Here is a 12,920-nt window from a genome sequence, read left to right as displayed (position 1 = left end):
TTTATTCTATTTAAGAAAGTAAAATTTATCTTTTTCTGTGATCTTTGGAAGACTGCTAAGATAGAAAAAATGTCATGAAGTAACCTCCTTACATTTGTTAGAACTACTAAAAAAGGAAACTCAGAAACTAAACTTGGGTTCAGTGGATCCTGCTAGTATAACAAGAGATGAACATATAATATCTTTTTTCTTTTTAAATTAAGGTTTTGTTTTTATTTTTAAGTTCTTTTTTTTAATGTTCTCTGAATTGTTTCCCCCGCATAGAATCAGGTTTCTCTTTTTCCATCCTCCCTCTTTACCTTTCTTCCCCCTTTTCCCTCCCACTTCCTTCCCCTTTCTCTCCAATCTTGCTTTCATCTACTCATCTCTCTCCTTTCCCCCTCCCAGTGTTCTCCCTCCTTCCCTTCCTTCTTTCCCTCCTTTCTTTTCCTCCTTCCCTTCCCTCTTTCTTTCCTTCCCTCTTTCCCTTCCTTCCATCCTTTATTTCTCCTTCTTTTCTTCCTTCCCTTCCATCCTTCCCTTCCTTCCTCCCTTCTTTGGTCCCTCCCTCCCTCCCTCTTCCCATCCTTCCTCATTCCCTCCCTCTCTCCGTCCCTCATTCCTCCTCCTTTCATTCCTTCCAGTTTTGTTTCTGGTAATTGCTGTCTTTACATTTTAAATATGGTCTAGATATGGTTTATTTGGGGTTGTAGACATTTGTATATGAGTAGTTTATTCTTCTAACTTGATCTCTTCCTTGCATGGGAAACCTGATGGAAACAGTACTTGCATAGGGTATTGATTGGAAGTGTCAGCCTAGGGTGGTGGGAAGAGAGCTGTCTATCAATCTGTGGGCCCACTAATATGACCTGACCCAAGTCAAATCTCTGTCCATCACCATTATCCCCTTCCTTTCCCTCGCTCCCCCTTCCCCTTGGCAGTCACCACACTGTTGTCCTTGCCCATGGGTTCTCTTTTTTTGCTCAGTCTCTCCACCCCTCTGGACCCCACTCTTCAGCAGCTGTCAGCCAGCTCTCTCTGAGTCTGTCACCTATTTTCCTTGTTAGTTAATTTTGTTCATTAGATTCCACATTTGAGCAAAATCATCTGGTATTTGTCTTTCTCTAACTGGCTTGTTTCTCTTATCATATGCTATCTAGGTCCATCCATGCTGTCACAAAGGGTACAATTTCCTTTTTTATGGTGGAGTAGTACTCCATTTTGTAAATGTAACACAGCTTTTTTATCCAGTCATCTACTGATGGGCGTTTGGGCTGCTTCCAAATAATCTTGGTATTGTAAATAAAGCTGCAGTGAACATAGGGGTGCATATATTCTTTCGATTACATGTTTTGGAATAAATTCCCAGAAGTTGAATGGTTGGATCATAAGGCAGTTCCATACTTAATTATTTGAGGAACCTCCATACTGCTTTCCGTAATGGCTATACCAGTCTGCATCCCTCCAACAGTGCTCAGGGGTTCCCTTTTCTCCACATCCTCGCCAGCACTTGTTGCTTGTTGTTTTATTGATGATAGCCAGTCCATCTTATCCCGTAACCATTTATTTTTCCATCTTCCTAAAATATATTGATATCCTTTGCCCTTTATTTTTCTCTTCCCTTCTTATCTCCCTTCCCTTCACTGTTCTGGGTTATTCTTTTCTGTTTCTATGTTGTAATTACTAGGCTCTTGGGAAGGACAGGAGTCAACATATTTTTTTGAGTGTGCAATTTTCTGAAACTTGTATATTAAAAGGCAGCATATGTTGCAGTTTTACTACTACCAGTATTTGAAGTTATTGTTTCCATTGCAACTCAACTATCATTGTTTTCCAGTTTAAATTATATAAAATATGTCTTGCTCTAGTGTGTAAACTCATATATGTAACTAGTAAATCATTTCCCATTTGAGTTTGTTGTTATAATTTTCAATGTATTGTTCGTTCATTGGAATTACATATTTACTGTGAAATCCTAGGTTTTATAACCAGTTCTCATGGGACCTTTATGCAGTATATTGACTCATCTTCACATTTGTTGCAAACATCTTTTAGTCTTTTGCTTTCACTCTAAAGTTGTTTATTTTATAAATTAGATTATATTGAATGTTTTTGTCTGCATCATAATTTTAAATTTTGATAAGTTATTGCCACTCCAGATAAGTTATATTAAGTAAGATTTTAATTTTTGTTTTACCAAATTTAGTTTTTATGAAACACTTGTAAAATAATTTTGTAGTGCATTTTGAGAGCAAAGAAAATGCCTCTGTGTTTTTATCTTATTCTTAGAATACTTAAAGACATAAAGTTGGTTTGATATTTTGAACTGAACATATTCTCATTTTGTCAAATCTTTTGAAATAATAAAAGTCAGGTAAAATATTCTTGTGTTTTCCAGATTATTGTTCGGTTGTTACAATTGTGGACCAGACAAATGTAAAGTTAACCTGCCTACTCTTTAGTGGAAATTATGAAAGCCTTCCAATAATTTATAAAAATGGAGATATCGTTCGCTTTCACAGGCTGAAGGTATAATTCATACTGTCTAGAACTTATATTTTTTAAGAGAGCACTGCATTCACTAAAACTAGTTAGCACTAATTACGTGGTTGCGTCGTTAGAACATGACATCAAGCATTTTCAAGAGATTAGAAGAAATGTCAGTCATATCAGACTTCAAATAATGTCTATTAGGAGACCTCTTTATTTGAGCAAGCTGCCTGCCTTTCTTCCATGCAGATGTGTTAGATGCCATGATTCAGACTGGTTGTGCTCTGTCTTCTTGCTTCTAAATGTAGATCGATGTTTTAAATGTTTTCCATGCAGAGTTTAATACAGAACTTTGTTTTAAAAAAAGTCTTAGGTCAACAACAACAAAAGTGTACAAAAGATTGGGAGATTGTATTATTCTTTCCTGATTGTTGTATTAATTCTGGTACAATGTAAGGATTGAGAAATTAAGTATAAAATCAAAACAAGTTGATCAAATGTGTTAAAATGTGAACAGATACTTAGATAATTTTAAAGTTCTTCTAGCAGTTAAATAATTAAATATAAGAAAACTTTTGATATAAAAGTAAAGCTATTAAGTAGTATGTGTGTTTTTTAAATCAGTTTTTCAGTATTTTAATATTTTCAGTCCCTTAGATTGTAAGCATTTTAGTCCCTCATCTTTTCCTCCTGTTACATGGGTTTCCATGCAACCCCTTCATTTTCTTGGTTGTCTTTTTTTTCTAACTACTTCAGTTTGTTTGTGCCCCTCATGGTCAACGTGATACCTCTAAATGAGCACAGTATTCCAGGTGTGTTCTGTTCTATGGTGGGAATTACATCTCTTGATTTATCAGTACTTTTCCCCTAAGAATAGATGAATAGTAGAGAATATGTTCATAAAGATAAAAATGAAATATAATAGCACTATATTACAGTTTTATTCAAATTTCACAAAGTAGGTTATTTTTCACACACTGTGGGGTCCTGTAATATTCATATTCATACAGCACACCCTCCACTTCTAACGTTTCTAGTTTCTCTTCTGTTGTTGAATTGAAGTAGAATATACATTTCCCGGTTCATATTCATAGTGTAAGCGTATTCATAGAACTAGCACTCTAGAAACTTCCTTCATATCCCTACCCAAGGTTGTCATTAACTTTCTCCACCTTCAGTAGTAAATAGTCTTGTAACTTTCAACAACATGTATTACTTTCATCTGTGTTTGTTTTTTTATATAAAGAGGCTAGATTATAGTTTTTTGCTTTTTATTTAATGTATGGTTTATGTTTGTTTTATTCAACCATATTACTGCGTATAGTTTTATTTTGCTCATTTTCATTGCCAAATGGTATTCCATGTCTGACTACATCAACATTGTTGATTTGATTCTTGGGATCCTCTACTCTAGCGGTCGCCAGACTTTCAGACCTCACAGACCACCAGTGGTCCGCGGGACACCGGTTGGCAACCACTGCTCTATTCTACTGATGAATCCTTTAAATTATTCTTTATTTCAGTTAGTGTGTGCTTGATTTCTGACTGGTCCTTTTTCATGTGTTTGACTTTCTCACTAAGATACTTGAAAGTCTCATGAAGGTCTTGAGTAACCTTATAACCATGGTTTTGAACCCTGTATCCAAAAGTTTGCTTGCTTCCATTTCTTTCATTTGAGGCATGTTTCTTTGTCTCCCAATTTTGGCTGCTTCCTTGTGTTTATTCCTATGTATTTGGTAGAGCTGCTATGTATTTTGGAATTGGTAGAGTGGCTTTGTGTAGTCGGTGTCCTGTAAGGTCCAGTGGCTCAGCCTCCCCAGTCGCCTGAGCTGGGCTCTCTAGGGACATCCCTGTGTGGGCTGTGTATACAGTCTTAAAGTTGAGCCTTGATTGCTGTTGGCATCAGTGGGAGGAATTGACCTCTAGGCTAATTGGATGTGAGGACCAGCTGTGACTGGTGGGAGAGCTAATGTGCAGGAAACACCCTGGGGCTTTGGTGCTCACTGAGTCTGTCCCTTGAGTGTGTTGCTTATGGATGTGTAGAGTTGTAATCTGCTATGGTTTGAAGCTGTCCACCAGGTGCACTAGCTCTAGGGCCTCCAGGGAGGTGCAAATTCAGCCATTGCCTGGGGCCACCTTGCAGGAGGTATTTGTATTGGGCTTGGAGGTGCCCAGGCGAGGCCCAGCTGTGAAGCAAAGCAGTCTGGTGCTTGTGCCAGGTCTTGGGCCTTTTACTGATAGGTTTGGGGCATGCTGACCCAGCTGCAGCTTGTTTTAGAGATTTTAGCAAAGTCTGAAGCCTGAGCAAGGATAGGCCATTCATATGCAAAAGCTTCTACAAATAGGTTGGGTGGGGCTGCAAATTGGATGGAGTGGGATCTCAGGGAATTGTTAGGGCGGAGCAAACAGCTATGGCTGCCAGTCAGCCCTGTAACCAGGGAGGTCCCAGCACAGAAACAGTGACTCCTGGGACCACCTCCCTCTGGGAGAAAGCCTCCAGAGTTCCTGCCCTAATGCGAGACAGTCCAGTTCTTCCTCGTGTGTGTCTGGGTCCCCCAGAGCAGCGATTGCCAACCAGTGGTCTGCGAACCACTGGTGGTCCGTGAGGTCCAAAAGGTTGGTGACCACTGCCCCAGAGCCTCTCCCTACCACTGGAACTCAGAGGAAGCTGGACCTTGTAAGTTCAGTTTGTGAGCTGGCCCTTTAAAAGGAACACCTGGGTCACAAGCAGCCTCCATGTCACTGAGCCCCAGTCCCCACTGATTTTTACAGCCCATAGTTACGGGTACTTCTTCTCCCAGCTCTGGGACCCTGGGCTGGGGTTCTGGTGTGGGGCTGGGACCCCTTGCTCCTCACACGGGACCTCCATAGGGACGATCTCTCTCTGGATTAAAGCGGCACACGTGCGTGCCAGTCCAGCCGGTTCCGCACCTCCGCCTCTCCTACCAGTCTCAGTGTGCTTCTTCTTTACTTCCCTAGTTGTAGGGCTTCAATTCAGCCAGCTTTCAGGCGGCTCTGAATAATGGTTGTTCAGTATTTTGATGGGAGGCAGCAAGTACAGGCGGTTACCTCCACCGCCAGCCATCTTGGTTCTTTTACCCAGATGTTAGATTTTAAACCCAGACTTTAAAAGAGTTATAAATATTTTCAAAGAAATAAGCAAAATATATTCAGTAAATCACATGAACATTTGGTTAATGCAAAATAAGAAATTTCTGTAGAAAAGTGGAAACTGAAAAAGAACCTAATAAATTGAGTAACTGAAAGGAGCAGCAAATGAAATGAAATGAAAAATTTACTGGATGGGCTAAACAGCAGTTAAAATAGGATCGGTCAGTTGAAATTATGTGATCTGAAGAATAAGGATTAAAGAAAAATTGACAGGCTTTTAGGGATCTGTAGAATAATATCATACAGTAGAACATGACATTTGAGACAAAGGAGAAGAGACTGGGAATAGGAAAAATATAGAAATAAGGGACCAGAATTTTTTCCAAATTTGATGAAAATATTGACTTACAGATCCAAGAAATTCAGTACACTTTAGGCATGATGCACAAGGAAAGGCACATCTAAACAAATCATGGTGACATTGAAAAAGATAAAGAAAAAATCTTGAAATCAGCTGGTAGAGAAATGATATATTTCATATTGGCGACAGTGATACCAGTCATCTTTGATTACTTACTGGAAATAATGACATCTGAAGAATAAAGTAATGGTACATTGTAAGTTATAATAAAAAATGAATTTACCCAGATTTTTTTATAGAGAGAAAAATATTCTTCACAAAAACGGTAAAGACATTTTTATATAAATGAAATTGAGAGGATCCATAGCTAGCATATCTTCACTATAAGAAAGTATTCAGGGCAAAGAAGAATACTATCAACCAGAAACTGGATCAATAAAAAATGACCAAAAAATAAAAACGAAAGAAATGGTTAATGAACAAATATGAAAGACAGTGTTTTGTATTCCTATAATTTAACTAAAATACATATGGCTATTTAAAAGAAAAACTTATTTTGGAAGGTGAAGTGTGTAAAATATGTAGAAAAACATGACACCAACAGCACAAAGGATGGTGGGATGGTTAAACGGAATTATACCACTAAAAGATTGTTACCTTTAGAGGTTATTATACTTTCAGTAAAGAGTGTAAAATGGGATAGGAAAAGTGGGAAATGGAAAAGAGGAAGTGTTCCAAAGTGACTGAGATGCTAGGATTCATCCATAGCTAAGGAGCAGTCAGTGGGACACATACTAGTATTGTTCAAAATAGGACAGGAAAGAAACAATGGAAAAATTATAAAAGGAAAATATGATAGTAGACTTAAATATAACCATATCAATAGCTACTACGTTTTCTTGTGAAAGAAAAAAATTGACTGATAAAAAGCAAGAACCAAATATATCGCTACAAGAAATAAATATGCAAATAAGTTGGAAGCAGAGCTGTAGAAAAGATATAATATACCAAACAAATAGTAAGTAAAACATAAAATAACTATTAATATCAGATAGAGTTTACAGAAGATCAGAGAATGGGGGAACATTTCACAAGGTCACCAAAGGGTTGCTTTGTAAATACATAACTATCATAAATGCCTCAGTTGCATTTAATTCACTTCAAACTTACATTTTAGGTGTTCTAGTATGCTCATAAATAACTGGCACTTGTTTTTCCTTCTGTAAATTCTGTCTTAAACCTAATAAATGTAAAAGAACAAGCTTGGTAGGATTAGGGAGTCTAACACCTAGATCTGTAGAAAATAGAAATAGATTTTGCATAGTGTTTTACAGTTTACATGGTGTTTGTGGATCTTGATAGAACCCAGTTAATTTTATAATTCATATACTAATTAAATGAAATACTAAATAACTATGTCTTCTGTTAACTATACTGGCAAGATTTTATAATGTTTCTGATTTTCAGCCCCCAGGTTTTGCATCAGTAAGCAGTTTTATGTGTTTCTGTTTTGTTTTCTACTTTGTCCCCTTTTCTTAGATCCAAGTATATAAAAATGAGACCCAAGGTATCACCAGCTCTGGCTTTGCGTCTTTGACATTTGAGGGAACTTTGGGAGCTCCTGTTATACCTCGTACTTCGAGCAGGTATTTTAACTTCACAACTGAGGACCACAAAATGGTAGAAACCTTACGTGCGTGGGCATCTACTCATATTTCACCCTCTTCGACGTTAGTAAAATTGTGTGATGTTCAGTCGATGCAGTATTTTGACCTGACTTGTCAGCTCTTGGGCAAAGCTGAAGTGGACGGAGCATCGTTTCTTCTAAAGGTAGATATTTTTAAATACTTGCAATTATTAATTAGTACCACCTACATGTCTTTAAGGTACTTATGTTTTAGCATTCTGATGGAATAATTATATATACTGCGTGTTATATGATGAACTTATACTCCAACTTACCATGTTTGTTAAGCCTGGAAATTCATGCAACTCTACTCCTGCATTTCTCTTCTTTATCCTATGTCTAGAGAAAAATGGTATTATCAGATCTACATTTTAAATGTAGTATACTTTATGTTATATTTATTTAGTACTAATAAAATATGTATTTTTATTTTAGTACTATGTATTTTTAGCACTAACAAAATACATATTTCTTATTTTAGTACTAAAAATATTACTGTTTTTTAGTTGCAGTTGTACATATGCATATTTTTGCTTCCTTGTCAAGGTAGCCTTCTCATTTACTTTCATGGCCCTTTGATACCACATTCTCCTCTAATGTCATTTCTCTGCCTGCTTCCTGGGTAGATCACAGTTTTGAAGTGTTCATTGCTCTTGTGTTTTTAAATCAACAGAATTTAAAAAGTGACACAAGACCCATCTAGTCTTTGTTTACCACTCTCCCTGTTAAATCATGAGTAGCTTTTGAAGAAGGCAATTGTCTGATATTATCCTCACCTACGCATCCTAGGCAGGATGCATTTAAACAAGCACTGCTTCAGCCTTGCTCCTGGCCCTTTGGAACAGTAGGGGAGGGAATGGATTGCAGTAGTTCTTGGACCAATATTGGTTTAGCATTATTATCATTTATATCTTGCCCATATTAAGGAATGGTGAAGATATAAATCTTTGAGGAAAAAGTGAAGTTTTTAAAGTTGATAATAGCACATGTTTATATACACATTAAATACTCTGAATATGTAAATGCATGTTATTGGCTTAGTATTCACAAGCAAATATCATTTATGTGTTCCTAGTACTCACAAGATATGAAAACCCCAACAATAAACTAAAAAGCTATTTGGATTAATAAAAATTATTCAGTGAGCTAAGTGGTTTAAAACATTAGTAAAATATAGCTTTTCTACATATCAGTAATAAATAGAACAGATAATTGAACAAAAATCTTTCAGCCCTGCCAGTGTGGCTCAGTGGTTAAGTGTGGACCTATGAATCAGGAGGTCGCATTTCCATCCAGGTCAGGGCACATGCCAAAGTTGCGGCTGCCTGGATCCCCAGTAAGTGGCATGCAAGAGGCAGCCAATTGATCCTCTTTTTCATTGATATTTCTATCTCTCCCTCTCTCTTCCTTTCTGAAATCAATAAAACTATATTTTAAAAAAATATCTTTCAAAGTCTCAATGACTGTAAAATAAGAAAGTTCATGTAAGAAATATCTGAATTTCGGTGAGGAAAACTTTACTAAGGAGCTTTAAAGAAAACTCGAACTAATAAAAGATTTTTGATTTTTTTACTAAAGTGTTTTTAAATAAAGTAAGATTTTAATTAAAATCACATTGTTTTTTTTAAATTGATTATAATTCTGAAGTTTATTAGAAACAAATGACTAGAAATAAAACAAGAAAGGCTTGCCAAAGAAAGCTAAATGGGAGCTGTCTATCAGATATCCTATCTAATAAAGCGGGAATATGCTAATTGACCCTCACACCGTCGCAAAGATGGTGGCGCCCACAGCCAATGAGGAGGGAATATGCTAATTGACTGCCCCACCCTCAAAGATGGTGGCACCCACAGCCAATAAGGAGGAATATGCTAATTCACTGCTACACCCTCAAAGATGGCGGTGCCCACAGCCACAAAATGGCCAGCAGGGGAGGGCAGTTGGGGGTGATCAGGCCAGCAGGGGAGGGCAGTTGGGGGCGACCAGGCTGGCAGGAGAAGATAGTTGGGGGTGACTGGGCTGGCAGGGGAGTGGTTAGGGGGTGATCAGGCTGGCAGGCAGAAGCAGTTAGGGGCAGTCAGGCAGGCGAGCGGCTGGGATCTAGCAGTCCCTGATTGTGAGAGGGATGTCCGACTGCCAGTGGGATCGGGCCTAAACCGGCAGTCAGACATCCCCCAAGGGGTCCCAGATTGGAGAGGGTGCAGGCTGGGCTGAGGGACACCTCCTACCCCCCAGTGCACTGATTTTGTGCACCAGGACTCCAGTTTAAACATATTATGCAGTTATAATAATTAAAGTTATAGTAAGACTGATCAATGGAAAGAATTAAAAACCTCAGGAACGACCTTATACCTATGGTAATTCAAAATGTGATAAAAATAACATTTCGAATTGGTAAACAAAGGTTGTTAAAAGTCTGATTTCTAGGCAATTAAAACTAGAGCATAAAAGCAATGTAGCAACACTGTATCCTCTCATTTCCTCCCTCAAAAGGCTTGTGGATTGGTCTGTAAAGACATTTTAAAATCACAGAAACAGTCTGCACAAAATGGAAGAACAAATTCCAAATGGAGAGTCATGTTTGTGCCATGTGATGTTACTGCTCCCAAAGTAATTGTTCTGCGTCTTTGAACTATTTAGGGAATAGAATGAGTGACACAAACCCATAATTGTTTATTAGAAAATTGCACTGTCACCAGCATTATTCAATCCTTCCTCTGTAACCTGACCCTGGCAGACATCTTCTGTTTAGCAATGTAGTGTTTTTTATTCAAGTCAAACTCCTGACATGCAGAGACATTCCCACTTGATACCCTTTTACAGCACAGCCCAGGCTGACTCTTGTCTTAAGGATGGGGCAGTACATGCTGGCCCTCTTTATCTGAGTGCACCTGACATAGCAATCAGTATCCCTATTCCTTTTCCAGCACCCATGACGTTCATGCATTTGTATTGGTAACATCTAACATAAGCAAAATAGTCCTGTCTGTACATTTAAAGGCCTTTTCCAAATTGAAACAAACTGAACAAACATTCCTAAAAGCTAGGAATTTATACTTAAGAATATTAGCAGAGGCACTCATAAAAGTTTATATATGTAAGATAATTATTGCTAAGTTTTTTGAAATAGTATGAAAGGTTTGAAACAACTCATATGACCAATGAAGGGGTTATTGGTTTAATAAATTTGTGCATCCATACCAGGAAATAATGTGAAGCCATTGAAAATTGTATTTTAGAAGAATATTTAAATTTCCTGATAAATTTCTCAAGAATATACTAAGAAATGAAAAACAGAATATAATGCCAGTTTGTTAAAAAATAATAATACAGTTCAACACTATGTCTTTTCTACGGTCATAGTAGTTTGAACTTTTTTCTGTACATCTTCATATGTAGTCCTTTCACAGTCAGAAAAGGTTATACATCACATTTAAAGTTTAGCAGATATTTGGGAATATACATTTAATTACTTTTAAGTTATATTGCCAGCAAGTAGAACTCTTTTAGCCTCCACAGTTTTACGTAAAGGTCATTAAACTTTGCTCTGCCCTCTTCCGGCAGGTATGGGATGGCACCAGGACCCCGTTTCCGTCCTGGAGAGTCTGCGTACAAGACCTTGTTTTTCATGGTGATTTAAGTCATATCCGGCGGCTGCAGAACCTGGCAGTAGACATTTTAGTCTATGATAACCATGTTCAAGTGGCAAAATCTCTGAAGGTGATGTTGAATAGCGAGCTGTTTGCTTTTTTTAAATTTTTATAAATGGGGTAAATCACATTCATATATGATATTTGAGGTCTAGAAATTAACTCCAAATTTATATTCTTTAATATTTAATTTGTAAAATGAATGTTCATAATAATTACTAGTGTACTAAAATATAATGGCTTGAACAGCTTTTTCAAAGTAATGTTTCCTGAATATCTTAAATCTGTATGCAATATTACTATAAAAATAGTAAAGAAAAATTTTGTTGTGTATGATGTACTGCTTTAAAATGACAGGATTTATAAAATATTTATATATTTAAACATTGAGCTTTGCTAATTTTCAGTTTGATAAAATCTAGTCTTTGTACTTACTAGTTTAAGAAATTATTAATCTACCTCTACCATCATAAATTGTGTGTCTATTTGTGTGTGCGTACTGTACAGTCTATTAGAATTTGCTCACTGTTTTGGGGATATAGCTTTAGGAAAGCATATACTGTTTAGGTAAGGTAGTTTTTGCTTAGTAATAATATATTTTAAGGAATATTTTTCTTTATTTTTTTATATCTTACTTGCAAGTGTTCTTTCCAGCAAAGAATAGCATCATTAATAACAACAGTAATAATAGTAATATTTGTTAAGCACTTCCTCTGTATTTAGCTTTATCCTGTTCAGTAGATAACTGTCATCATTTCCATGTTACAAATGAGAAAACGGACACACTCAGAGAGTAAGCCCAAGAGCTCACAGCTACTTGTTGAAACCAGTATTTGAATTTACACTGGCTGTTTCCAGAGCCAATCCTCTCAACCAGTATAAAGAAATGATTTTCTTTATTGCAAATAGCTCCCATCCCACCTTTAGGGAGTTAGGTACACAGCTTACTTAAAAAAGTTATACAACCAACTTATAGGAAGAAAACTAAAAGTGAATTGCAATTTTTAGAACTGAATTTTAGTGCCCAGTTTTCCTTTGTAAATAGATGTTTTTGGAGAAGGAAATATTTCCACTTGCACATTGTGTTACAAATAAAGCCCACTCAACCCAAATCAATAAATTAGATTAAGTCAGGCTCCAGGATGGTGATAACTTCTGCACTTTCTTACTCCTTTATGCGTGTGTGTACATTCATGTTCTGACATATTTGAGAAAATTAACTGTTGGAGGTAGATCTTTGATGCTTTTCCCTCATTTTATCTACATTGATTCATTTATTTTAACAAAAATGTAATGTTAAAGCTAGTGCTAAAATCTTTTAAAAATATAGATTTCTTTTATAAGTGAAAATGATTTACATTTTAGATCTGTTTTCAAATGCCCTTATCTTTCCCTATGCTGCTTCTACATGTCTTTCTGTTTCCCCTCACTTGTCCTGACTTTCTTATCCAAGTCCTGAGCAGCACGCAGCTCAGTGCTTTCCATGTAGTAAGGATGAAAAAAATAGTATTTGCTGGTAAATGAGTGAACGAGTAAGTACTGTGAATTTTTTTTCAGTTTTTCCCGCTCCCTTTTTGTCTGCTTCATCTCACCCACTAGAGGGTGCTGTGAGCACACAATTAAATATTGAGCTCTTAGGTTT

General features: G+C 36.8%; 1 protein-coding gene across 5 annotated transcripts in view; it reads left to right on the top strand.

Moving 5' to 3' along the window:
* The window catches only part of POT1 (protection of telomeres 1), an 83,507-nt gene that overhangs the window by 29,189 nt on the left and 41,398 nt on the right, over nucleotides 1-12,920 (top strand). For all 5 annotated transcript variants that reach the window (XM_059711700.1, XM_059711697.1, XM_059711701.1 and 2 more), the window contains 3 exons: nucleotides 2,378-2,508; nucleotides 7,481-7,771; nucleotides 11,193-11,348. In XM_059711700.1, the coding sequence (XP_059567683.1) occupies nucleotides 2,378-2,508; nucleotides 7,481-7,771; nucleotides 11,193-11,348 (578 nt within the window). The remainder of the gene's footprint in view (nucleotides 1-2,377; nucleotides 2,509-7,480; nucleotides 7,772-11,192; nucleotides 11,349-12,920) is intronic.

The sequence above is a fragment of the Myotis daubentonii genome, chromosome 10 (genome assembly GCF_963259705.1).
Source record: "Myotis daubentonii chromosome 10, mMyoDau2.1, whole genome shotgun sequence".
Lineage (NCBI taxonomy): Eukaryota > Metazoa > Chordata > Mammalia > Chiroptera > Vespertilionidae > Myotis > Myotis daubentonii.
Note: the sequence above shows the minus strand (reverse complement) of the source record. Positions and strands in the feature narration are given on the sequence as shown.